Genomic DNA, 25,366 nt, shown 5'->3' with positions numbered 1-25,366 from the left:
TAGAGGTGTGCATTCCATATAGGAAAATAGTCAGTGCCTACCTCAATAAAAAACTAATTTAAAATTATATAGCACTACTGTTAAAGTTAATTTAAATCTATTATTCTATAACCAAACTTCCATTAAACACCCACCCAGTAAGTTTTTTTCTTACTATATAAAGTATAAGTCATACTATTGTTTCCATATCATTTTAGTACGTATCTTTTTAAAAGCGGATCAAGTGTAGAGCGTGAGCGGTCACGTAGCAAGGGGCGTTTAAAAAAACACTATTTTAAACAAACGGCACGCCACCCGCGCAACTTTTGCTCCCCAAACGGATCATGCCTTTACTCATCGCTTTTATTTGCAATGAGTGCAATGTCTTCTGGATACAAAAGATTCCAAGGAATCGGTTTCTTTAGATTTTTTTGAACGAGAAAAAACTAAGTGATAAACATATATTTCTTGTGTTTGGAGTGAAGACTGGCTTCATGAGGTCTGTCAGCACGGACATGAACGTATTGTGTATTGCGTAATACAGGATAATTAATTAACATATTTCTCTAGCTGTTTGTTGTTTTAAGGTTATTTTTTTTTATCCAAGACTCGTTGGAATGTATTCATCCAATATTTCGCTAGTAAAGCAATAAAACAACCAAAATAATTTAATAACTAATCATATAATTCAATAGTATCTCTTACAATACAACTATGCTCCCGTACGCTCCGCGCTTGAGATATTTGGTTTAATCCTAAGAGAAGAATCAACAGCTTTTTAATCAACTAATCATTAACAACAGTCGAAAACATATCCAAGTAAATACATTTAACTAAATGTAAACCTAGATTACGTCGCGCTCAACTATTTCAAGAATACTGATTCGACTCCATGCGTGAGTGCTTACAAGTAACACTATTTTGTTGGGAATGTTGACTTTGGTATAAAATATTAATTATAAACAACATAACATAAAGACGTTTCTTAAATCAAGCATAAATTAAAAGAAATACTGTTTAATTAGTAGTCTTACTATTAAAATATTTACAATAACAGTGCCGGTAAGTTGTGTTCACAGATTCGCCATTCGTAAGTCGAAATACATCCTAAAATATTGTCTCGCTGAGACTTTTCAATTTGAAAAACAGAGACAACGTAATATATTTAGACTATAAAAGGCAAATATTATTTAACATAAATATAAATATTCAATATGTTGACAAAGTAAATAGAATGAAATTTATATGAACACGGAAATTGCACAAGCTTCTAAATATTGTGATAAAAAAGTATAAACATACTGGGATTTAGAATATGCTCTAACATTAGATAGACTATAGGTAATCAAATATATATTAATAAGTATAATGACTTGCACCATTTCTAAGTTACTACTTAAGTGAAGGCTTGAATGGGTCCACACTACAAAGAGTTGCAGTAAATATATGTATAATATATAACTTGTTAAACATATTTCCTATTTCTTTATCAAATATTATACATATTATAATTTATATGGGTTTCGTGTAAATTTTTAATCAATTCGATCATTTTTTACATAATTATTTAAATTATTTTCAAGACACATCTAAAAGTCTACTAAACCATATCAAATCTATACATTAAATTTACGTATTAGAACGTTGTTCTCAATATTTTGAGATAAATTTTAATTTAGACACTTCAAAAAGCCTTATATTTTTACGAAATGAAATCTAGTAATTTTTAAACATTCAATAGAACAAGTCGTCAAAAGTACTAATGAAAAACGATATATTATTTGTTCTAATGATAAATCGCGCTAATAAAAGTTTTGTGTTTGTAAATGTAGGGTTCTCTTACTATGTAACAGCGAATTATACTATTCTAAGTGAATATTTTGTCACTATCGATGATAATATTTAAATAATAATACTTAACTATTAATCTACAACACTTATAAATATCTTTATACATACAATAAGCTAGACATAGCCGTTGTCGAAGCGGTAAGCTTGACGTTTTCATTTTAGTAATGGAAAATATATATTCTTTTAGAATATTATAAATATTTAGTACACGCGATATATAGAGAATAAAATATTGTATATATTTTCATTAAATTTTATATCGCCTATTGATAAATAAAACGAAGCCAGGTGAAAACGAAAAATATATGTAATATTATTCTTTATATACGCGAGTTCTATGATTATTATTTACTAGGTATATATAATAGAATATTGCACTAATAATATATTAGGCCGATAGTAATATAACAAATAACTTAATATACTTTAATTGTTGAAGAAATTATCTAAATAATAAACTGTTATTTCTGTTGAGATTTCTACTCTTTGATCGCTTTATTATGCAGAATCATTCTGTGATTCATTATAATTCAAAATTACCCAAATAGGCAGGTAATTTAATGGATAAATGAAAATGAAAGAGGTTAAATATGCAACCATATCATAACGGTTAAAGAATGATATTAAAATGGCGTCATTGACCCTGTACCGTCAGCATATTATAGTTTTATATTTACGATTCACATTTTACTATAATGCAATACGAATATCATTAATTATTGCAATTTTTATCGGTGGCTGTGAAAATAGACGGCCAAAGAACAAAGAGTAATAAACAGGGGAGACGCCATTTAGAAACCCTTCCTTTACCCTTCGTATCTTTAAATCTAAGAAATAATTTAGGCGGTTGAATCGTGTGTGGAAGGGTTAGGTATGATGGTGGTAGACTCTCGAAGCCTTCGGTCTTTGGATGCCGTAGCCAGCTCAGCCTGCAGCGTCATAACTCGCTCTCGGAGGCATTTTATTTCATTTTGCCAGGTCTGGAAATAGTAATATTTATTTAGATAAGAGGAAAAAAGACATTTTTTAAAAATAAAGAGAATGTTCAAAAGAGTCATGAATATCACATGTGTTTCTAACATACATAATATGAACATATTTACGCCGTTTCATATGTCAAATAATATAATATAACCTATGCAAATTGATACAGTGACAGAATTATAGAAACTTAACATATTTATATTTTTGTTATATAGCTTTTATGAGAAGTGACAAGATTAGTAAGTACACAGTAGTCTTGAATGAACCCATTCTGAGCGGCATCAGAAGTGGGATCGTCACTTGTTATACAACTTAGTAATGAATTGTTGTCAGGATTGTATGATAAAAATATTGATTGAAAAATAAAACAAAATATTAAAGTCAGGAACATTTATGTAGTCACTTTCTCATTAAAAAACATATACTTTCAGACAAATTATCTAGCCCATAACTAGGCGTGCACCCATATTATATCAGCTATAAAATGTACATATTAAAACATGACGCTCAATGAGAGGAACATTATATTCATCATACTTAAATCCAATCAATAGCAGTCTGTTCTAGAAATAGTTAACTTAAAAAGCTACTTACAATATTCTGTTTCAAAAGATCCAGTTTATCATTCTTCAGTCTGCAGACTTCTTGTCGGAGCTGGTCTGCGTCTCTCGGTTGGACCATCTGGTCCCTGTTGTTGGCCGCTCCCGCTTCTGCTGAAGACATGGACTCCAAGCCTGTGTCACTATCCACGTATACTGCACCTACAATAAAGTTAATATGTAGTGTCATCGACTATAGAGCAGAGTAAACTTGAATTAAATTGCAATTATTTGAATTGTGTCACAACAAACCGGAGTTAGTCAGATCAGAAGAACCATCCGTACTTGTTTTTATGAAAATAAGGAACGAGACGAGCAGGACGTTCAGCTGATGGTAATTAGAACGTCCTGCCCATTACAATGCAGTACCGCTCAAGATTATTGAAAAACCGAATAATTCTGAGCGGCACTACAACTGCGCCGTCACCTTGCGGCATAAGATGTTAAGTTTTATTTGCCCAGTAATTTCACTAGCTACGACGCCCATCAGACCGAAACATTGCTTATTGCTTAGACATTACTGCAACAGAACAAGGCGCCATTGTGGCACCCATAATGTAACCGGCATCCTGTGCAAAGGAGCCTCCCACTGGTTACTGTGGATTTAAATGAGATTTATTTACCCAGTGTCGTATCTTAAATTTTATACTTCAATTCGGCATTAATTAGCCGTCTGTTATAAGGCCGACGTATACTTATTACTTAGTAGGCATTTTAACTTTGAAGTGAAGATACAAAATAGTAAAATTTCCATGCAATTGTATGTACACTTAGTCCTGTTTTTTTTTAGATTGTTTTACGAGTGAGTAAACAATGACCCTTTGGAATTACGAATAGGTACATAATTGATAATTTAAGGGCTGACTTATATAAAAAAAAATATTGACAGTTGTAGACTGCCGATAGAAGTGAAATCTTATTAAAATTAAAATTTGATATTTAATAATGTTTAAGATAATTTAATTATTAATTTATATTACACAGTATATACACATTAAACTTTTGACTAAAGCCATTAAATTTCACCTATAAGATATACACAGCACTAATGTTGCACAATACGTCAGCTGTATAGCTACAGATATACTGCTATAAGCATAACAGTGACGCGAACTCACGAGATTTCAACCATGCAAAAAGTGTCTAACGCGGCTATAGAAGTATTCACTTCAACAAATCAATTAAATTATCAATCATGTATTCATAACTCCAAGGGGTGATTATTAGCTCATTTATAAAACAATCTTAGAGTATATAGATAGAAATGTATATATATAATGAAATATCATACGCTTTAGGGACTGACGTGTTTTGCTGCTTATAGCAATAAGGTATATTGTCCATAATTTTAGGAATAGCTTTGCCAAATTTTATTAATGTTTTATGCCTAACTTAAGCAGTTTGAATAAACAGCATCAACTGTGTGATCTGAGATTAGAAGAATTAATTTGTTAGTAAAAACAATAATCATCGAATTAACCAATTAGAGCTAGATTTTTTTATATTTAACAGTTATTTTGTTTTAAATCAAAATAATACACAATATCTTAATTCTTAAAGTCTAAGTATCGATGCATTCTCACTAATACAACAGTTATAAATCAATACATTGATATACAAACTACTAAAGTTCTAAAACAGGAGTGCGTCTAAGAATTGCTAGATCTACAAAATAAAGTGCGATGAAAATTAAACCATCCATTTATAAGTTAACAGGACTAACCTAATGCGTTTTTACCACAAGTCAACCAGTCCTTGTCATCTAATTGGGAAAGATTACAATAATGAATCTAATGACAGTTTAAATCCATGAAAACTAACAATATCAATTTATTTTATTAACACATTTCGCGTGCTATATAGTACTTGCATGTTCACCGATGATTGAAGCTCACAGAAGTAAAAGTGTTACGGAGAATAAGCATATACTTTTTATAATTTAATTCGATGGTTTACATCGCACCAATAATAATAGGCAGTTGATAAAAAATTGTTCCGTAAAAAGTGCCTGAGGGTATTTTGAAAAAAAATCATCAATGATATCCAAACGACACGGGCTTTTTAATCACCCGCCATTTCAGTTCGCTTGGAGCGCATGTACCTGTGACGTCATAGTTAATCACAGCACACAAACATGCAGTAGAGAAGATAGATTGAAAATTGACAGTTGTCGCAAAACTTTTACTTCATATTCGCTGTGACCAATGGCGTAGCCTTAGATAATTTATACATGTAGATAGACTGTGGCAGTTGTGAACACGTCGAAAAAAAATTTGCAACGAAGTGTTAACCTCTACAGTAACGCTCGCACACTTAAATAAGTAGTATAAAACTTACGTATCGCGAGTGTAAGCTCTAGCTGTCACGCACACTAAAATAGTAAACTTGGCCTGTTGCTATGCGTTGCCAACAGCAAAAGGCTCTATCTATACGTATAAATTATCTAAGGGCGTAGTTCACATATGTTTTTCAGATGGAAAAGAGTTGGTGGTACATTTTAGTAATAAAATCACACTTTAGGTTTAAAATATGATGTGTTATTGATGAAAAAATCTATCGATATAACTGTAAGATGATGACAACACGTGCAGTATTGGTACTTATGTATTTTGTAATGAAATGTGGGAGAAAGAATGGTATAATAGGTAAAATAAAATTGAATTTAAAAAAAAAAATGTTTACTTATATTTAACGAATGAAAGGGCTCTATTCCATAAATATCACGCAATCAGCCCGAAATAACGAACTAGCCCATGTGCGTCATCATATAATTATTATAATATCATGTTTCTCACATCACATAGCCCCAATCTGAGTTTTAAGTTTCGAGCGCTCAATTTTTCCTCGAATTTTTGTCGGATACACGACAATATACCACAATTATTATTTTCACCCTATAGAAAGTATGTATAAAATCATCATTTGAAACTCTATACGAGTACTAAACATAACTTATAAAACTCCAGTAGGTAACCTACCTAGCAAAATGTGCTTGAATTGTGTTTAGGTATAAAAGGTAAATAGGCTAAAATTGAAGTGAGTCATCATTTCACTTTAAAAACATAACAAATTGCTTAGATTTATTCTTACCTAACGGGTCAAGATCCACAGAATTCAGACTAGAATCGTCGCTGTGGTCGTGTAGCGGCGGGCGGGGGGGGGCCGCGCGTGACGTCACGTCCGGACTGGACTCTCCGGAGCCGGCGACCGACCGCACTGACACCGCGCTCGCCGACGACGACGCGATCGAGGACTTGGACCTACCACTCTGAAATAATAATAAAGCCAAATAAACGTGGGAATATCAAAAAAGGAAATCAAAATATGGAATTAAGTACTCTGTCAACGGCTCGTCGCTGCATTGTGCAGCTTCCATCACATCTCTTACGGGAATTATTTCCAAATGTTATTTGAAGCTTCTTAAAGGTATATATTGTAACTGTCAATGTCGACGTCAATTGTAAAGTTCTCGTTTCCACTCCCCGCTTCCCCATCCCTCCTTCCGCACCCCGTTCCCTCTACCCCTACCTCGCCCCAAACATTCTCTCGTCGGTAGACACACGCTCTACGGGCGGATATATTTAACGAATCTCATCAGTTACTAAGTGACCTAACAAAACAAACACGAACTAAACGAAAAAGAAAGGATTTATATACGTGACCGGTGTTTATACGAACATGAGATAGGATGGAAATGCTGGAAAAAATTATAATATGCGTGGGTCACGCACGCAATCACTAGACGAAATGTGGCACTCACGGGGTGGGAAAAATATCGTCAACAACGATGTTTAGCTAATACCGGCCCGTTGTTCGGCAGAGAGAAGTAGTGATGTCTTGATGATTATTCACAACATTAGCACGTTAGACCCGAGTCACGGTCACGCTACGTAGTATGTCTTTACACCCAATTCCCGTTTTGACCAAGGCAGTGTCCGTCCCATCCGAGGTATTATCTCGTTACGCATGTTACGATTTTTGCGCCATATTTGATTTGCTCACTTCTGAACGAAATTGTCAGTGTCAACGTCAATTGTCAAGTTCTCGTTTCCACTCCCCGCTTACTCATTCCTCCTCCCCGTTCCCTCTACCCCCGCCTCACCCTACCCACTCTCTCGTCGGTAGATCACGCGCTCACACGCTTGCGCAGCGCTCCGCGACCCGCGAACTCTCGTAATTTTAAGGGCGGACGCACCATTTAATTAATCTGATCAAGTGACTAAGTGACCAAACACGAACTAAACGAAGAAAGCCAATTGTCTCCCCCGGGGTCAGTTGCCCCCGTCTCTGTATATCTTTTCCCACCTGCACACCCAAGTGATGTGTGTTACGTTGATCATTTAACACCACATAAACTATACATACTCGTAAGTCGCATTGGATCAGTTATAATCAAGTTTGATACTTACATTTGGCGTTGGCGTTTCATGAACGTTTATCTTCTTGTGCAAGGAATTATTCTTATTGCTGTCACCAGAAAGGTTCGTATCTACGCTTGGAGATCTGAAAATAATATTAATAAAATGTATTAATATAGAGGATAACATACAATTGAACTATGTTCGCTCGGAGCAATACTGTCTTCATAGCTATTTGTCCTAAGGCCCGGTAGTTTTCCATTTAAAAAGATTTGAAGTTGCCGGTGTAAACAGAATCGAGTAATGCAGTTCTTCAAAGTCAAAGTCAAATAAACGTTAATATTTTTTTAACTATAATAGGTCGACCTGGCACCACAAGCAGCACCCGTTCACGAGTTGATTAGTTTTAGTGAGCATCACGAAGCGCGTTATAGCTAAACTGTAATTGCAGAAAAAAGGGTTTTAGTCAACCAGTCCTTACCTGACTTTCGATATGAGAGCTTTCTTAACAGTATCAATAAATCTTGCGCCCGGGCCCTCTTGCTTGGGAGTGCCTTCAGGTTGTGGAGACACGGCCCCTTCACACACACCAGTGCCCATAAACTCCACGCTCTTATCCCGGAGTTTCTCAGCCAAGCTCTGCAGTAAGGAAGTCCGCGTTCGTTGCTCCAGTTCAGCAAACTTCTCGGCTTTGTAGCACGCGTTTTCAGCATTTATCAACTTTGTGAGAAGGAAGTCTTTGAATTCGCGGCCCTTACGGAATATCGGTGGATGCGGGAGAGTCGGCCCGAAGAATGGTACGTCCCCACGAGCTGTGACGGCCACTTTGTACCTACAACAGTAGAATGTGTTAAAATATAACAAAAAATCAACCGACTTCAAAAATACTACTCTAAAACAATAGATATAATATGCACTAATTCTAGTTACGATTATTGTTGTTTTTGGAATCAAATCTGAGATCAAATTGAAGACACGGGAAGCACCAGCCTTCAAATAAAAAAAACATATGGACGAATTGAGAACCTCCTCCTTTTTTGAAGTCGGTTAAAAATAGTTTTTAAATAATGTCATAACTGAATTCGCTAATTGATTATTTGGTAAAAAATAACACTACCTACTTTTATTTACTCACGGAAGCATATTGTTTTTAATTTATAGAATAAGGATGCATCTGATGGAGAGTTTGAAACACCTGAGGAACCACAGGAGTATTGCCGATCTCATATAGTCTGTGTTTATTTTTTTTAACATTAAGATGAACTTTTTTCATTCATTTTTAATTCATGCATCAGTGCATGTTCAAATAGTTATTGCGCTGAAAAACTATTGATAAACAGTTCTAAATTGAATCATGATCAGTTTACTGTTCTTCTGCACTTCATAATTAGCCCCTCAATAATAATTTTTAATCCGTTCAAAACCTTCAAAGGTATACATACTAACAAAATAATAATGTATGGCTTTAAATAAAGCATTTTCTTATTCAATTTCATTAAAACTAATATAACTACTGATATCTAAAGTCTTAAGATATTCATAAGAAACTTAGTTGTCTTTGTATAAAGAATAATATTACGATAAAATTTTTATTATGAACAAAGAAGTTTTCTTCCATTAAAGTCTCCCCCGCGAATACTTAGAAACTTCTTTTAACTTTTAATCAGGAAACTATAAGTGCAATGCTAGCGATAAAATTATTTAAAAGAAAAGTATGTGAAAAGACAGTTTGTGAACATGGGTTCATTTCGTGAGACACTACAATAACTCTCTTAAGAACCTACTTTAGACACCTTATATTTCAAGCAGAAAATTGTGAATTTATCATTAGAGCCTTTTTAATTGAATGTAATATTGATTATACGAGTATTTTATCTACCACATATGCATATCTATACACCTCAATATATATAAATCCAGTGTCCTGATGTTTGTTTCCAGTGAACTCCTAAAGTAATGAACGGATTTTAATAGGAATTATTTCATGGAGTGCAGTTTAGTTGAACTTAAGAGATGGAATAGTTTTTATTTCGTTTTGGGACCTATAATTATTTTTATTGCCCATATTTGTTTCGTATGGTAATATTTTCTATGAGAGAATTTATTGACGCACGGTTTAACAGTTCTGCTGTGAAACAATTTCATTATAACAACAGGGAGCATATTTTACGCTATAATTCTTGATGTTATAAAATATTATTGACAAATTCATAAAAAAACAGTATTTTATTTATTATGTATAGAACAACGTCTGTCGGGTCAGCTAATATTATAATAAACTCGTAATAAATAAAACTTTCAAAATATATTTTTTTATGAAATATTTTCTGTGTATTCTTCATACAAAACCGAAGTGAAAATCACGATAGGTATATGCAGGTATAGTATTTTTGCTGGTTACAGCGTCCACGCTGACGACGTCGCGAGTGGCAGCTAGTTTTAAATATAATATTAAAGGTAACTATAATATAAATTACTTTCTTAGTGATACCACCACACGCACAGCATGAAGCGACCGCCCTCACTATTAAATTTATAAATTTCATTGTAACGAAATCATATTAAAAAAAAAAGAAGCCCGCAAAATTTTCTGGCGTACGTTCTTCTCTGGTCTATATTATCAGGTATATATTTTCGAATGGTTGATCGATTTTTACGTTCAATAAGTGATTTGAAATCTTGCTTTGAAAAAATATTTGAATTTGTAGAATGAAATTCCTTGTGAGGTGCACGACGATACGACATCTTTACAAATAAACCGCGTAAAACCACTTGAAAAGTCGCCATCGCTTCTGTGATTCCTCTGGTATTGTAGGAGACAATTGGGCCTTCGAATGGCGACCACGTACCGGAAGACGTTGGTAGGCCCCCCAAAATGGACCGACTATCTGGTCAAGATCACCGGAACATGTTGCATGAGGGCAGCGCAGGACCGATTGTCGTGGAGATATTTGTGGGCGGCCTTTGTCCAGCAGTGGACGTCTTCCGGCTGATGATGATGATGACTACTCACTATCAAGAGTTCTCTTTCATAACAAAAGGCCGGAGATGTACTGAATAGATGTAAAGACAAGAGTACAAATAATATCTTGCTTGTCAGAAACGGTGGTTGGGTGAAGTATGAATTATATTACGGAGCCAACAGGTGCTAGTCCGACCCCCGCTTAGCCAGTCGTAGCTGGTAATGTTAAGTACCTGGTCTCCCCTTCCGAGCTCTCGACCGGCGTCACCACAACGAAGGTGTGCAGGAAGTGTGACGCGATCATATCGGGAGTGAACGGAGTCGCCTTCTCCTGGAAACGACGTCCTTGTATATTAGATACACATTAACTGTTATAATATACAACAAATATAATTTTAAAAAACGAATACCATGCTATATACTATTATAATATTAATCTGTAGGCTGTTATTCTGTGAAATTTGTGATAATTTTATTAGAGGTACTTATGGTGTTTGATCGATCTTAATGCAAATAATTATTAGCCAGTATTTGGGTATATCAGACCTGACAAGTCTATAAGAGTACCTGCATTTTTTCGATTATGTATATTATTAATTTTATATGTATGTTTTATTTTGTTAACCTTATGGTTTGCAGCATCATATGCTTGCAATCATAACAATACAAAGAAACTAAACCATAGCGCAATGCGATACGACTCCGATTACATTAAACTGCAGCCGTCACCGTACGACTCTAGATATAATGTATTTTTTTTTATGAAAATAAGGGACGGGACGAGCAGGACGTTCCGGCGATGATAATTAATACCCCCTGCCCATTACAATGCAGTGCTGCTCAGGATTCTTGAAAAAACCCTAAAAATTCTGGGTGGCACTACAATTACGCTCGTCGCCTTGAGACATAAGATTAATCTCATTTGCCCAGTAATTTCACTAGCTACGTCGCCCTTCAGACCGAAACACAATAATGTTTACACATTACTGTTTCACGGCAGAAATAGGCGCCGTTGCGGTGCCCATAATCTAGCTGGCATCCAGTGCAAAGGAATCTCCCACTGTTGTTCAATCGGGTAATATGTAATCGGGTGTCATCGGCACCCACACCATTCAAACAAGAACCCAACAGTACAATTGTTATTTTGTAGTACAAATACCGAGGCAGTGGAGTGTCCCCAACGAACACAAAAGTTAATTTAACTGCTAATAAAAATTAAAAATATTTTTTTTTTTCAAAACGATTCTAGATAATTCTTTTCGATGTCAGATTACGAAGTGCATGATTAAAGTGTCTTATTGTGAGGAATACAGGTGGTACATTACCTGAAACACAATCGCCACGATGTCGTTGCCCACGTGTCGTTTCCGCTGCAACTGCTGTGCGTCTCCGGCTGTGTGGGGTAACAGCGGCGCAACGTGGAACATTATCTCGCGTTCGTAAAAACGCTCGTAAACCGCTTCCGTGCCCGTGTGGCCGTTCATTATATCCAAACCACCTCGGTAACCTATTCATAAATAAAATCATAAATAAAAATAGTAGCAAAATATTATCGTAGAAGTGAAAAATGGATATGAAGTAAATCAAGACGGGGAGGATGGTTTTAGACTAGCACAAACATGGTCTCACTCTGCAGTACAAATGAAACAAAAATATCCGAAATTATGGACGTCGTCAGTAGTGTGTGTCGTAAATTGGGGAATCAAAGACCAAAACGAACTAGGCGCCACGTGGATAGATTGATGTACTATATTTGTCAAATGTCTATATTTCAAGAGTTTCTCGCCGCCTCCGCAGTTCCGCCGCGAGCACGATTCATGCAATTGGATCGAAATATCGGCATCAAATTAATAAAATATATATCGTGAGTACCCCTCATAATAATTACAATAAATCAACATTTTTGTTTCAATCAAGAATCTTGAGAGAAGAAGAATCAGAATGGAATCCTATAACCATCTACGGAATAACCCCGATGCGTTCAGTAGTTTAATGTAAATTGATAAGGCTATCTCGGATTGCTTTCAAACTCAAGACAACAACTTAGACCGTTTTAAAACCATTTTATCAGCCAACTAACCTTTATGATCTTTTAACTTAATCCGCTGTCCAAGCATGTCGAGAAACTCGTCGAAAACCGGCGAAGTTTCGTTGTTTCCGAACAGTTCCTCTTCAGTAGTCTGCCCATACTTCTGATAGAGGACACCAAACTTGAAAGTATTCACAAGGACATGTTCGTCGTAGGTCGCTATCAGAGACGAGGCATTCAGACACATGACCGCGGTGAAGCAGTCTACGTTCACTTGTTCGTTGAGCATCTTGGCCATTCTGAGAGGTGAGGGTAGTACACCTGAATCTGGAAGGATTAAAATTGGTGCTAGGATTACATCTAAATTTGGAAGGATTATATTATGAATAGACTTTTTTTAAATAAAATAAGGGCCGAGAACACCCTGCCCTTGTAATGCAGTGCCTCTCTTCAGGATTCTTGAAAAACCCAAAAAATTCTTAGCGGCACTACAATTGCGCTCGTTACCTTGAGACATAGGATGTTAAGTCTCATTTGCCCAGTAATTTCACTAGCTACAGCGCCCTTCAGACCGAAACACAGTAATGTTAACACATTACTGCTTCACGGCAGAAATAGGCGTCGTTGTGGTAACCATAATCTAACCGGCATCCTGTGGAGCCTCCCACTGTTAATGTGGACATCTACGACAATACGTGGCGTGAAGCCACAACCTCAGAGTTGAACAAAGAATACAAGATTTTATGACGATACATCAGTCGAACGGTTGGCTCAGTTGGAAAGAGCGCTCGCACGGAACGCGAGAGGTCGCGGGTTCAAGTCCCGCATCGTTCATAAAATTTTGTTTTCAGTTTTATTAAAAGGCATTAATTTTCTCAAAATTGATTCCTTTAGAATTATTTTTGATGTCATTTCTAATTTACAAGATACTACTACCGCTTCGGAAAAAAATGGCGCTCTGAGAGAGAAGCAGCGGCGCAAGAAACTCTCCATATTTGTGTTATAAATCCAAGAATTGAGGGTTATCACTTTAAAAACATAACATATGATTTTGCTATTACTTAAATGGTTTTTGCTGCTCTTGTATGTGCTTATATAGTGCAAGAATATCTATAATCCATAATTAAAATAATTCAATATTTTGTGGTTAAAAAGAATCCTTACTTGTGATGGGTACAAGTCCGTGCATGGTTTCCGTTCGTAGCCTCAGCAGTATCCTCGTGTGTTCCTGGCCAGCCATATGTTCAGTCTTCAATGACATCACCACAGGACCCAAGCTGGCATCGAATCCCACCAAGTTTATGTGCTCCTGGTAACAGTACGATCAATGTCACTTACTGGTAGTAGTAATTTTATTTACTTAATTAAATAAATTATTTGTTTTAGGTCGAAAGCAATCAGAACTCTTCGCTTTAAGCTTTTATTTATTTTAATTTTTACATATAAAATATATAATATGTTAATGGCCTTTATTTAAAGCGATTTCGTACAGAAAAACATATCCAAAGACGATGTAACGTTAAACCCAAGGCTGTTCAAACAAATAAAATTTTATAAAATTTATGATTACAAATAAGGTAAATCATTTTAATCTTATATCTTTAAACGAGCAATTCTTGTATATATCTGAATCTCAGAAACGGCTCCCACAATTTTCATAAAATTTAGTATACAGGGAATTTCGAGGGCAAGCTCTAGCAGGGTTTCAATTTTAAAAAATGTAGTTTTATCAGTGTTTTAATGAGAAACAGCTACAATAACATTAGAATACAAAGGTAAATTTTGCCACTTTGCTCAGGTTGGACATTGGGTGATCCGGAAAGCAAAAGATTCCGGTTCGAATCCAGATGTCCTAATAGTTTTTTTTTTGTTCAAGTTTTGTACATAACTAAAAATCCGAGCATGGCTCGGTCGTCCGGACATTAATTATTTTTACATAAATAACAATTTATTCAAATAGTTATAAACTCAAAGTAAAATTGTTATTACAGAAACACAATGTTTGATATAACTAACACGTTAGACATTGTTAGTGAGTTATTGTAATAGTTACGCTTTTATCAGAAGAATGATTAAGGCAGGAAACTGCAGAAAATTAATTAACCTATATAAGCTGACTATTCGAAAATATTTACAAATCCCTTTGAGCAATTGTTGACATTGTGGTTTATATACGATTAGCTATTCAACAGATTTTATAGAAATAGATATACTGTGACGCTCTATCAACTGTAAATAAAGGTTAATAAACAGAATGCATTAACGTTAGTCGAAAACGTAATATGATACCAGTGGGAGGCTCCTTTGCACAGGATGCCGGCTAGATTATGGAAACCACAACGGCGCCTATTTCTGCCGTGAAGCAAAGTGTGAGCATTATTTTGTTTCGGTCTGAAAGGCGCCGTAGCTAGTGAAATTACTGGACAAATGAGATTTAGCATATTATGACTCAAGGTGACGAGCGCAATTGTAGTGCCGCTCAGAGTTTTTCAAGAAACCTGAGTGGCACTGCATTGTAATGGGCAGGGCGTATCAATTATCATCAACTGAACGTCCTGCTCGTGTCGTCCCTTGTTATGATAAAAAATTCAAACAAATTTAGTTTAAATAACAAAAATAAAATGTAAGCTATCTGGTTTTTTATTGTGTAATGAAATTTCTCTTAGAAACAATAATTATGGTGGAGATTAATACATAGCGTTACATATGCTTATCCCCTGAGGATAATTCTTGCCTGTTGTCTAGCAGTGCAACAAGAAAGAATAAACAAGCAAACAGGTTGTTTGTATAACAGCAAGTTCTATCATACTCGACCTTAATGTGTGAAACATAAGGCCGAGATTCTCTTACGCCGGTAAGAAAATATCGAATTCTATGACTCGCGAAAATTCTTCGTGCCATCATTAATTATTATGAAAACATTGATATAGTTAATAAAATTCAATAAAATATTTGCCTGCTATAGATCTATATGTAAACACCTAGTCCTTAATCCTGCAAATAAATATCTTGTATTTTGTAAATATAAAATATATGTTATTCCGACAATTAGATTAGATCCGAAAGGCTAATGATGTAGTTATTTAGAAGGAAATGTTTAGATGGTTTGCTTACGCAGAGATGGATGATCGTAGCGAAAGTAGATGGAAGTATTGGGAATTACCTAGGAGTTGTTTCAACGATCAGGTCAGAAATTCACGGAAAAGATCAAATGAGCTTAAATGAGACAGAATGGAAGAAGCCACAGATGGCATCTTCATATCCTCTGCCTTCTGTGTGAGACAGATTATTGCATGCATTTTTCATAAATTTATCATCATAAATTAATACTTCTAACATAAATATCAATTTGATATCTTCAATTCCAATTTAATAAGATAGTTCAGTCATTAGTAGGTAAGGTTTAATAAATGATGCGTCAATGACATCATACGTTTGCAGCATCGACGTGATTCATGCTTTCCTGATTCTACTTTAAAACCTCTATATTTTCTTGTTATTATATTACTAGTTTTACTTAAATAAGATTGATAAATTGAAGCCGAAAATAAGATAATCTCTTTTATAATGTCATTAATCATAAATTATTACAAAAGTTGCAAAAGAGCAAAAAAATAGCAACCCAGAAGTGGCAGCAATATGTTGCTAGTAAAGTTTTCTCTTGGTGCAAGACGGTTCTAAAATGGGAAATTTGGCAGCGAACTGGATGAATGAAGCCCAATATAGGAACTACATGGCAGCAGCTTAAGATGGCCGCTTAAGAAGGGATAAAATTACTCAAAAATAACTGACCAGCAAATGTTGCAAACATATTGCAGGATCTCCCGGTAAGAGGCAAATTTGCATCTATTTGTGTTGTCCCTATAACGTTTTCTATTATTTAGTTAATATTCATTTTATGCATTTTAGTAAAAAGGTTTTATATTTTATTCCTAATAAAAACAGACTCTTGAATTTTATTAAAAGGTGTAGATTACTCTACTCAACGGTGCATTATTCTCAAACAGAAGCTACAAGGATTTTAAAAGTATTGTGTTGTGCAATTGTTTTAAACGCTGTCTCTTTGAGGGCCACTTGAAAATCGTCTATTGAAACAAAGCTGTCTCCTTGGATGTTGGAAGTTACTTATGTTTGAATGCTGTACTTGTCCTCGCTTTTTTATCTTTGTTAGTGTTTATTATCAAAATGTAGCTATTGAAAAGTCAAAACACATTCATGAATTATAAGCCAGTAATATCAACAATTTAATAACTTCATAAATCAATGAAAAGCACCCCAATAATGCTGATGCAGTCGCTTGCTTAGGAGAAGTCGTAAGAAGTAAAATATAAAAAAATTATTAAAGAAGTAAGCACAACAAACAATTTATAATTTCAATTAGAACAACGATTAATAATCAATTAAGCATGCCAAAGTTTTATAAGATCAGGAACAGGAAAATAGTCCTGAACATAAAATAGTGGAGTCATCCAAACATCATTACCGAATAAATCTTGGAATCTTTATTCCGCTTCAAAGTGTCAAATTTATAGCCTGCCCTTTTTCATAGCGAAGACACAAATTGAAAGCATCGGACGGTAATTGCAGGGACATGGGGTTAATGTTCCTTTACGGAGACGCTGATTGATCGCGTCATTGAAGATGGAACGTTCCAGATTCTTTTCGAAAGAAAACATTTTCACTGATGGGAGCCATTTTGTTAAGAATTAAGATTATAAATGGGATATGTTGAAACTTGAAATAGCATGTTACCATAATAGAATTATAAACTGGAACGAATCTTCGAAAATTTTGTAGTAGTTAATAATGAGCAGGCGAGTGTTCATATAATTTGGGGAATAAACTTTTTTGGGGTCAGCAGAAACCAATTAATCATTAAATTTGGATATAATAGCATTTTAATCCTTTATATATAACTATACGTTTTATTGAAATTTTCTAATAGCATCGACTTTCATTTTTTATTCAAAATAAGATATAATATCACTTTTATTTAATAGCCTTAGGGCGGTCGCTCCATTCCCAATCTGTGGTATCATTTTGAAAGTCATATGATTGTAAATGTCATTGATTAACATGAGTGACATTCTTAGACTTTTTTTGACTTAGTAACCTTTACCACACAAACAATTATTAACAATTCTTTTGAATTTCGTAATACAATTGTTGTGAACATTTTCTGGGACCTTGTTGTAATAGCATCTACAACGCCCCACAAAGGACTTACTAACTGGACTTATCCGATTAGTAGGCATTATAAGTTTATGTTAATTGTTCCTGCTGTTAACATTTTAGATTAAAAATATTCACTAGAAGTTAAAACCACTGTTTCATCATACAAATTACAAATGAACATTATCAATGCGAAGCATTAATAACAAGTCATAAAGAAAGCGAGAGCTGAATTTAGTTACAAAGTTTTCAAAGAAGTGAATTTAATAGCTTTTTTACCTGTCCAATAAAAAAGTTTTCAGGTGCAAGTAAATAAATTGTAAGTAATTGAAAAAATTTCCATCAATAATTCACACGATAATCCCCACCTGCCTCTGATTTATGAATGGAAAATCTATCATTTTGACCTCCATTTTATCGAATGGTAAAATTTCAAACAATTGCTTTCTTGCAAAGAATTCTTTCAACGATTGTCCCCAAACCAATTTTATGAAAGACATTTGCTTATTGGGTCTACGGTTCTTTGTCATTTGCAGCATCTGTCTTCGCAAATTGAAGTGAGTTTTCATTTATCAAACCTGTAGCATTTTGGAATAATATAATGAAAATCTACTGAGAATTATTTTCCTTGATTTATTTATTATGATGATTTTACTTTTTTAATTAGCTTTTCTTTGAATGTATTAAAAACATATTTTTTTAATTTTTTAAGTATTGTAACATCGATACGGGTTTTGGCTCTAAAATTGCTGGTAGGTATATTAAGATCGGCAAATGCTGTGCAATCGGCAAGTGTTCAATCGGCACAGAAGGCAACGCTTGTAACCAAAAGCCTATTTATTTCATTTAGTGTCATGGTCTGAGTTCTGTTAGTAAATGTCAAAATCAATTTTTTTATTTTTGTATTCTTTTCTTTTAGCTGTATAATTAAGGCAGTTTTTAAAGGCCTCAGTCGGCTTTATTTAAAAGGGTCACTTTTGTTATCCATTTACAAATACCCTTCATCCTTATTCCCAAATCCCAATACTTATTCTAAATTATAATGGGTTGTTTTTCCTGATTAGCTAGCCTCATAGCTTCTAATCCCTATTCAGTGTTTAAGCAAAGGAATTATAGCTACACTCCATAAACTAAAACACTCTCAAACGCGACCATTGGCTTGGCAGTTTGTGAATACCCTATGGACTGACGCAATGTTCATTCTAAATATTACCGTGTTTGAATTTAAATGGCTTTACTTTTCCATGGATGCGCCGCAATTATTTCTTTTATTTGGTTATGGCAATTAGTAGCGCCGACGATTTCATGTAGATAGAGAAATACCATAGACAACATGAAGTATCATCCGTGAGGTTAACATAATGACAGTTGTCTCTTGCGCCGCATAATAATATAACCAAATTATCACAGATCGCACGCAAATCGAATAACGCAATGCGCATATTATAATATAATAGTAAATTGATACTAAATCAGTGATTAACGATCTAATCGTTAAGTTCTCGGTGTAACGCAACGCAAAATCCTTTTTCTACACATGCCGAGAGGACACAACGCAACTTAGTGAGGGCCCCCTGCTGCAGAACATCGCGCCTCGGAATCTCAGGTACGTCGGCCTATTATTTAGCCATAACTGATTTCGCAATTTTAATGATATAATATATGTTTTCCTACGCACACGCTAAAACACTCCATTTATTTCATAAAACAAGCAAGGCTCGCAAATCGGAATATTAATATTGAACCCAGACATAAAAGTGCGCTTCCAAGAAATTTCACTTAACAACTTGTTAACAAGTACTGTTAACTTCGGTATATGTATAAATCAAAGAGACTTCAAATCCGAGATGTACAAATTCCTACAAATGAGTTTGTAATCGGATCGAGAACTCATATAACTTCAGCAATTTTCCAAGAGCTCTTGTAATTAAAGTTACATGGCGGAGAGTACGTTGTTATGTATTTGTTTGATATTATCAATAACAATCACATGAATAAGTGTAAATTTAATATTGAAACAAAACAAACAATACAATATTTGCAATACTACGACTGCATAAAATTAAAAATATTATTACGTGGAAGCTTACCAAGAATACTGGCAGCATTACCGCGTTGAATAGCAAGGCTGATCCCAGCGCTTGGGTTTCCAGTAGCCTTATTGAGGCGCGAAGATAGTATTTTGAACATTCTCCGCGGCTCTGGGCCCCACGGGCCAAGTATCTCGACACCAAACGGCACAAAGATGTATGACTCAGTGAGACCAATATATTTGCGACGCTTGCTGTCTTCGGCAGTCGAAGCAGCAGCCCCAGCACTAAATGACTTTACATGTGTTATGAATGTCACTTCTGTTTGTACACTTCTTTCGGCATTTTTAAAAATAAAAATTATTATACCTATTTTGTATGTTCTATACTCGATGCCTTTAAAAACAATTTATTTAAATTTTTATTTGTCTATTTTTATAAAGTATAAAAAAAGCTACTTGGATTTGAGAAAATGAATGAAGTTTAATTGTACGATATTACTTTGTAAATATAGTTTTTTATAAAAATAAGCCCGCTAAGTTTGTTGCGCCCGTTTTCTCAGGTCTGAGGCTTCCAAAAAGTGATGTCACATCCTATTTTGAATAGAAATATTTGAATTTGAATCTGTCGCAGCACCGCATGTTAATTTGTACAGCGAAATAATGCGTTTCTATAAATTAATGTAAACACATAAGGCTGCCGCGGCTCGTAAGCCTAATGGTGCTATTACTCGGCGCGATCTCTTTAATCCTCGTCACTTATTTACGCGTCAACCCTCAGCTATCTGGCTTAGTGGATGCCTCATGCCACCTCTCATTCATCTGACTTACCTTTTCAATATCGGCCGCTACTATAAAACCAACGTTGTCGTACATTTGTCATTGTTGAAATTCGGGTGGAATAATTGTAACTGTGACGAGAAATGGGATGGAACGCTTACGTTCGTTCAGTTTTTAAAATCCTTTCTGGATATTTTTGATGGTGACAGCTGTTAAGTACGGGCAATCTCCCCTATACAGTGGTAAATTGCTTCCGCCTTATAGCGCTTTATAGACGTGTTTCTCTATAACGCGTTTTTTTTCGTAACGATAATAATTAATCACAATTCGTAACAAGTATTTCCCATTGTTTGCCTAGTTTAGTTTTAGATTAGTACTACTTTATTAAGGTTTTTAATACACAAATTTAATAAAAATAATTTAATTTTGTAATAACACAATTGATCAATTGACAATGATCTGTACAACTCATTACAAAATTCACATATGAACACGCGTTATAAGCGCACAAGTGTATATGGAGTACTGTAGTTAGTCTTAATACACCAAAATAAGAAACGTGGACCAATCGAATGTATAAAATAATATATCCACAATACAAGTAAAGAAGTATTTATAACTTATCGGTATATAGTATCTTTACCAAGTTAAGATTGTACTCAGAAATGTGTCAGCCATATTGAGTAAAATATGTACAAAACTGTACTCCTAATACGGGGACATTCATCAGTATGTTGGTAATGCTCCTATTGACGTGAACGGCATGTATACCCTTCATTTAAATAGTAAATTAACTGTATCGGGATCAAATCATGAGTAATATGTAGCTTCAGTCGACTTGCCTGTTTAGGTGCTTCTTTTTTTTTACTCGGAGCGATAATTATTTGCATCTATACGTATATACTTTTAACTTTTCTATAGATTAATGCGGGTCTTTAAAACCAGCTTATAATCGTTTCGAACTCCCATTAATGCTGTATCTATCGGCGAAAAAGCAAGGTTAATTGGTTAGAGATAATACACTTCCTAAGAATTCGTAATTATTTTAAAACAACTTCCAAGACTAAAACAAACTATAGAAAAGGAGGACAAACGAGCGTACGGGTCACCTGGTGGTAAGTGAACACCGCTGCCCACATTAACTTGCAACACCAGAGGAATCACAGGAGCGTTGCCGGCCTTTAAGGAAGGTGTACGCGTTTTTTTGAAGGTACCCATGTCGTACCTATCGTCCCGGAAACACCGCACAAGGAAGCTCATTCCACAGCTTTGTAGTACGTAGAAGAAAGCTCCTTGAAAACCGCACTGTGAAGGACCGACACACATCCAGATGGTGAGTATGGTAGGTATCGTAAGTTGTGGCGCGTCGTGCGAAGGTTTAGGGGAATAAGCCGGCAGGAATCAGGTGAAACAGCTCTTCGGAACACTCCCCGTGATAAATGCGGTAGAAGACACACAATGAAGCGACGTCTCTACGCAACGCCAAGTGATCCAGCCGTTCACAGAGCACTGGTTCCCCACAATTCATTCAAATATCTAAATTCACTCATATTCTAGCATTCTAAAACGTTACCTGAATCAAAAATCAAAGCTTCATCACTACGGCTGCTTGTAGAATAAAATAAATGAAAACCAGATTAGATTATATACATATATCGGAGTAGTTTGGTATCAAAAACCTGCTTCATACCGCAATCGCCTTGATCTGCCAGCCACTTGGTTCACTGGCCATGAAGCCAGACCGTTCCGCGTGGCCTGGCACCGCTGTTCCCACTATCGTAAGAGGCTTTTTCGTAATGACTCCCTCTCGCCTTACGCACGAATTCACGGGGATTTTAAATACGCCAATTTAAATTAAACTTTAAGCAAATACATGTTAGGGTTCATTTTTATTTAACATCTATATATTTCGTTTTTTGTTATATTCCAATTAATAAAATAAATGCATACTCACATAAATGTGCCTAGACGTTACGTAATCGTTGGCAGTAAAATTGACTAAAATTTTAAGCTTCCCATTTAGAGTAAAACAAAGATTACTTATATCATTGTGTGAAAAAGTAGCACGAGTTACTAATTCGTATTAACATTATGAACTTATAAATTTCGACATTATACAGAAAGTAATAGAGTAAAGCAAATTTAACCTTATTCAAATGTTGTGAGCCTTCTTGGGTGTAAATTCCGCTAAAATCAATTCAACACGTGTTTCGCCTCTACCCGAGGCATCCTCAGGACATGTAGACTCGCCAAATTCTGGCATGAGTCACTCCAGTCTTTTACACTCAAGGAAGCTCACAACATTTGAATAATTATGGATTTATTTAGTAAAACAATTTTAAAATCAATTCTTGACATCGTTGGTCATAAGATCAAATTTTCTCCAGATGTTAGGAATGTATAAATAATTAAATTCCGGTCGGGTAACGAACTAAGGTATACAAATAGATTGGTTTGGAGTGAAGTCGCGATACGATTAGCTTTAAGATTGTAATTACTTTCAACAGAGGAAATAAAATATTGAAAAATACTTATATCTAATAGCTTTCACCGGTAGTCAATCCTGAACCATTCCTTCAGTTCATTAGATTGTTAAGACTAAACGTAATTGAAGGTTTTATCAAACAGCTAACGAGATTATACAAATGATTTGAGTTTTCTCTCTGAGACTCAGAGACTCTGAGTCTCGTGCCAGATTTTGGCGAGACAACACGTCCTGAAGATGCCTCGTGTAGAGGCGAAACACGTGTCGAATTGTTTAAAGACAAATATTGGCGGAATGAACACTAAAGAAAACTCAAATCATTTGTATAATTATGGATTTCCGCAAAGTAACGCCTACTTCAATAAATTAGCTAACAGACAATACACAAAATACATGAACACCGAAATGAGACCAATAAAGTCGAAGAAATATTATAGTGACATTGAATTTAGTAGCCGTGTGAACGATATTAGGAGTACAATATATTTCGTTTATAGTACATAATAATGACGAAGATATAAAAAGGGATAAGTAAGCCTAGAAGGCGTGGGTATGGGAAAGTTCACACGTGGCAGATAATAGCCCCGCGTCAGTTGTAGATCTGTAACTAGGAGATTGTGGAACATGATGAAATAAATGTTTTTATTTCTTACTGCATAATTACAAGAAACGAAGTGGAGGACGCTGTTGAAGAAGAAACTGCGTAGACAGCAATGTTTGGACAACACAGCACGAGAGCTGGAGAAATGGGGAAAGTTGGTGGAGAACTGGGTACCAACTACTAAGAGGAAGCTGTTACGATTGTAAACTTTTTCCAAGTTACTCCTATTGAAGATTATATACCAAGAACAAAAGCGTTAGTCAAAATAAATAAGTTTGGGTTTCTAAATCTCTCTACAACTATGTGTTAAACAGAAAGCAACTAATTATCAACTATTCATCTAATATATATTGTTGCTTCTAATATTAAATACTTGGCATAAAGTTCTTAGCATAGATATCATTATAAAATTCAGAATTTTGTCAACAGACGAATGCTACCTGAGATAAGCTAGTCAAAAATTATTTCCTCCTCCAAAACATTTCTGCAGACTAGAAACAACACGAAACTTTATCACTAAACTAAAACATTGTACAATGCCAAACAGACCATTTATAAACTATCAATACAAAACTCCTGCTAATAAATTCATTCAGAGAATTCTGTACGTACCTGAATGTGACCATTTCCACATTGATTATACAATATTTATTCGCTGTCTCGTTAATAATACGGAAAAAAATGATATTGATATATGTCGCCATGATACAGAAAGGTCAAGGCATAAAAGGACAACGACATTGAATCCACAAGTGCTCAACTTTTCACATTTTATGTCAAGGGGAGTTCCGCTCAAGTTCTGTTAACGAAGTCTGCAGAAATTTTTATTATGTTAATCTTAAATCACTCACACACAGCGCCGCGATTTCTATACATAGTTTATCCATACCTAGCTGTAGAATATTCTTGAATATAAACAATAAAATTTTTATCTTTTATATTATAATTAAATGTTTTGGCAAACATTAAAATTTGTGAGGATGAAAATAATTCAAAAATTAATGTGTAAATGATATTTTACGAGTGTGAGAAAAAGTCAAGTTAGAACACACTTAAAAATATTCAACAAGTCTAGAAATAATGGTTAAAAATTTTTTTATATATAGTTGTGTATCCTAAAAACGTGTATAACATTAAGTAATAATTAATATATTGTAGGATAATAATTTAGTTTTGGACCAAAATGAAAGCCGGAATCCAGGTAGTCTTTGTCCTATATATCACCTGTAAAAAATACTTAACGAATCCGATTCAAAAGTCTTTTTTGACCTCAAAAAACTACGTGAATCACGATCTAATTTAAGCGTTTGAAAGGTGCGAGAAATTGCAAAAAGTAACGTAAAAACGATTGTTGTGTAGCGTGACGGCATTCGTAACGACCGCGTCATCGCTTACCAAATTTATCCACGTGGATACTGTTATTATCTATTTGGTGTGAACCAATCTTTATTTTTCTTGGCAACAGTTTACTCTTCTAGGCATGTTGGCGAGGTTTAATTCTGCGTGCGTTTGTTATGTCATGCTCAATATTATAAAT

The 25,366-nt window shown here is 34.9% G+C and overlaps 1 protein-coding gene across 2 annotated transcripts in view; it reads right to left on the bottom strand.

Moving 5' to 3' along the window:
- Positions 1-643: 643 nt before the first annotated feature.
- The window catches only part of LOC126965942 (rap1 GTPase-activating protein 1-like), a 127,337-nt gene continuing 102,614 nt past the window's right edge, over positions 644-25,366 (bottom strand). For both annotated transcript variants that reach the window (XM_050809755.1, XM_050809756.1), the window contains 10 exons: positions 13,927-14,071; positions 12,814-13,089; positions 12,059-12,240; positions 10,967-11,064; positions 8,253-8,603; positions 7,823-7,916; positions 6,504-6,681; positions 5,137-5,175; positions 3,409-3,575; positions 644-2,810 (listed from right to left, as the gene is read on the bottom strand). In XM_050809755.1, the coding sequence (XP_050665712.1) occupies positions 2,670-2,810; positions 3,409-3,575; positions 5,137-5,175; positions 6,504-6,681; positions 7,823-7,916; positions 8,253-8,603; positions 10,967-11,064; positions 12,059-12,240; positions 12,814-13,089; positions 13,927-14,071 (1,671 nt within the window). In that variant the 3' untranslated portion in view covers positions 644-2,669. The remainder of the gene's footprint in view (positions 2,811-3,408; positions 3,576-5,136; positions 5,176-6,503; positions 6,682-7,822; positions 7,917-8,252; positions 8,604-10,966; positions 11,065-12,058; positions 12,241-12,813; positions 13,090-13,926; positions 14,072-25,366) is intronic.

Source organism: Leptidea sinapis, chromosome 9 (genome assembly GCF_905404315.1).
Source record: "Leptidea sinapis chromosome 9, ilLepSina1.1, whole genome shotgun sequence".
In the NCBI taxonomy this organism is placed as follows: Eukaryota; Metazoa; Arthropoda; class Insecta; order Lepidoptera; family Pieridae; genus Leptidea; species Leptidea sinapis.
The sequence above is the reverse complement of the archived record's forward strand: the minus strand, read 5'-3'. Positions and strand labels throughout refer to the sequence as shown.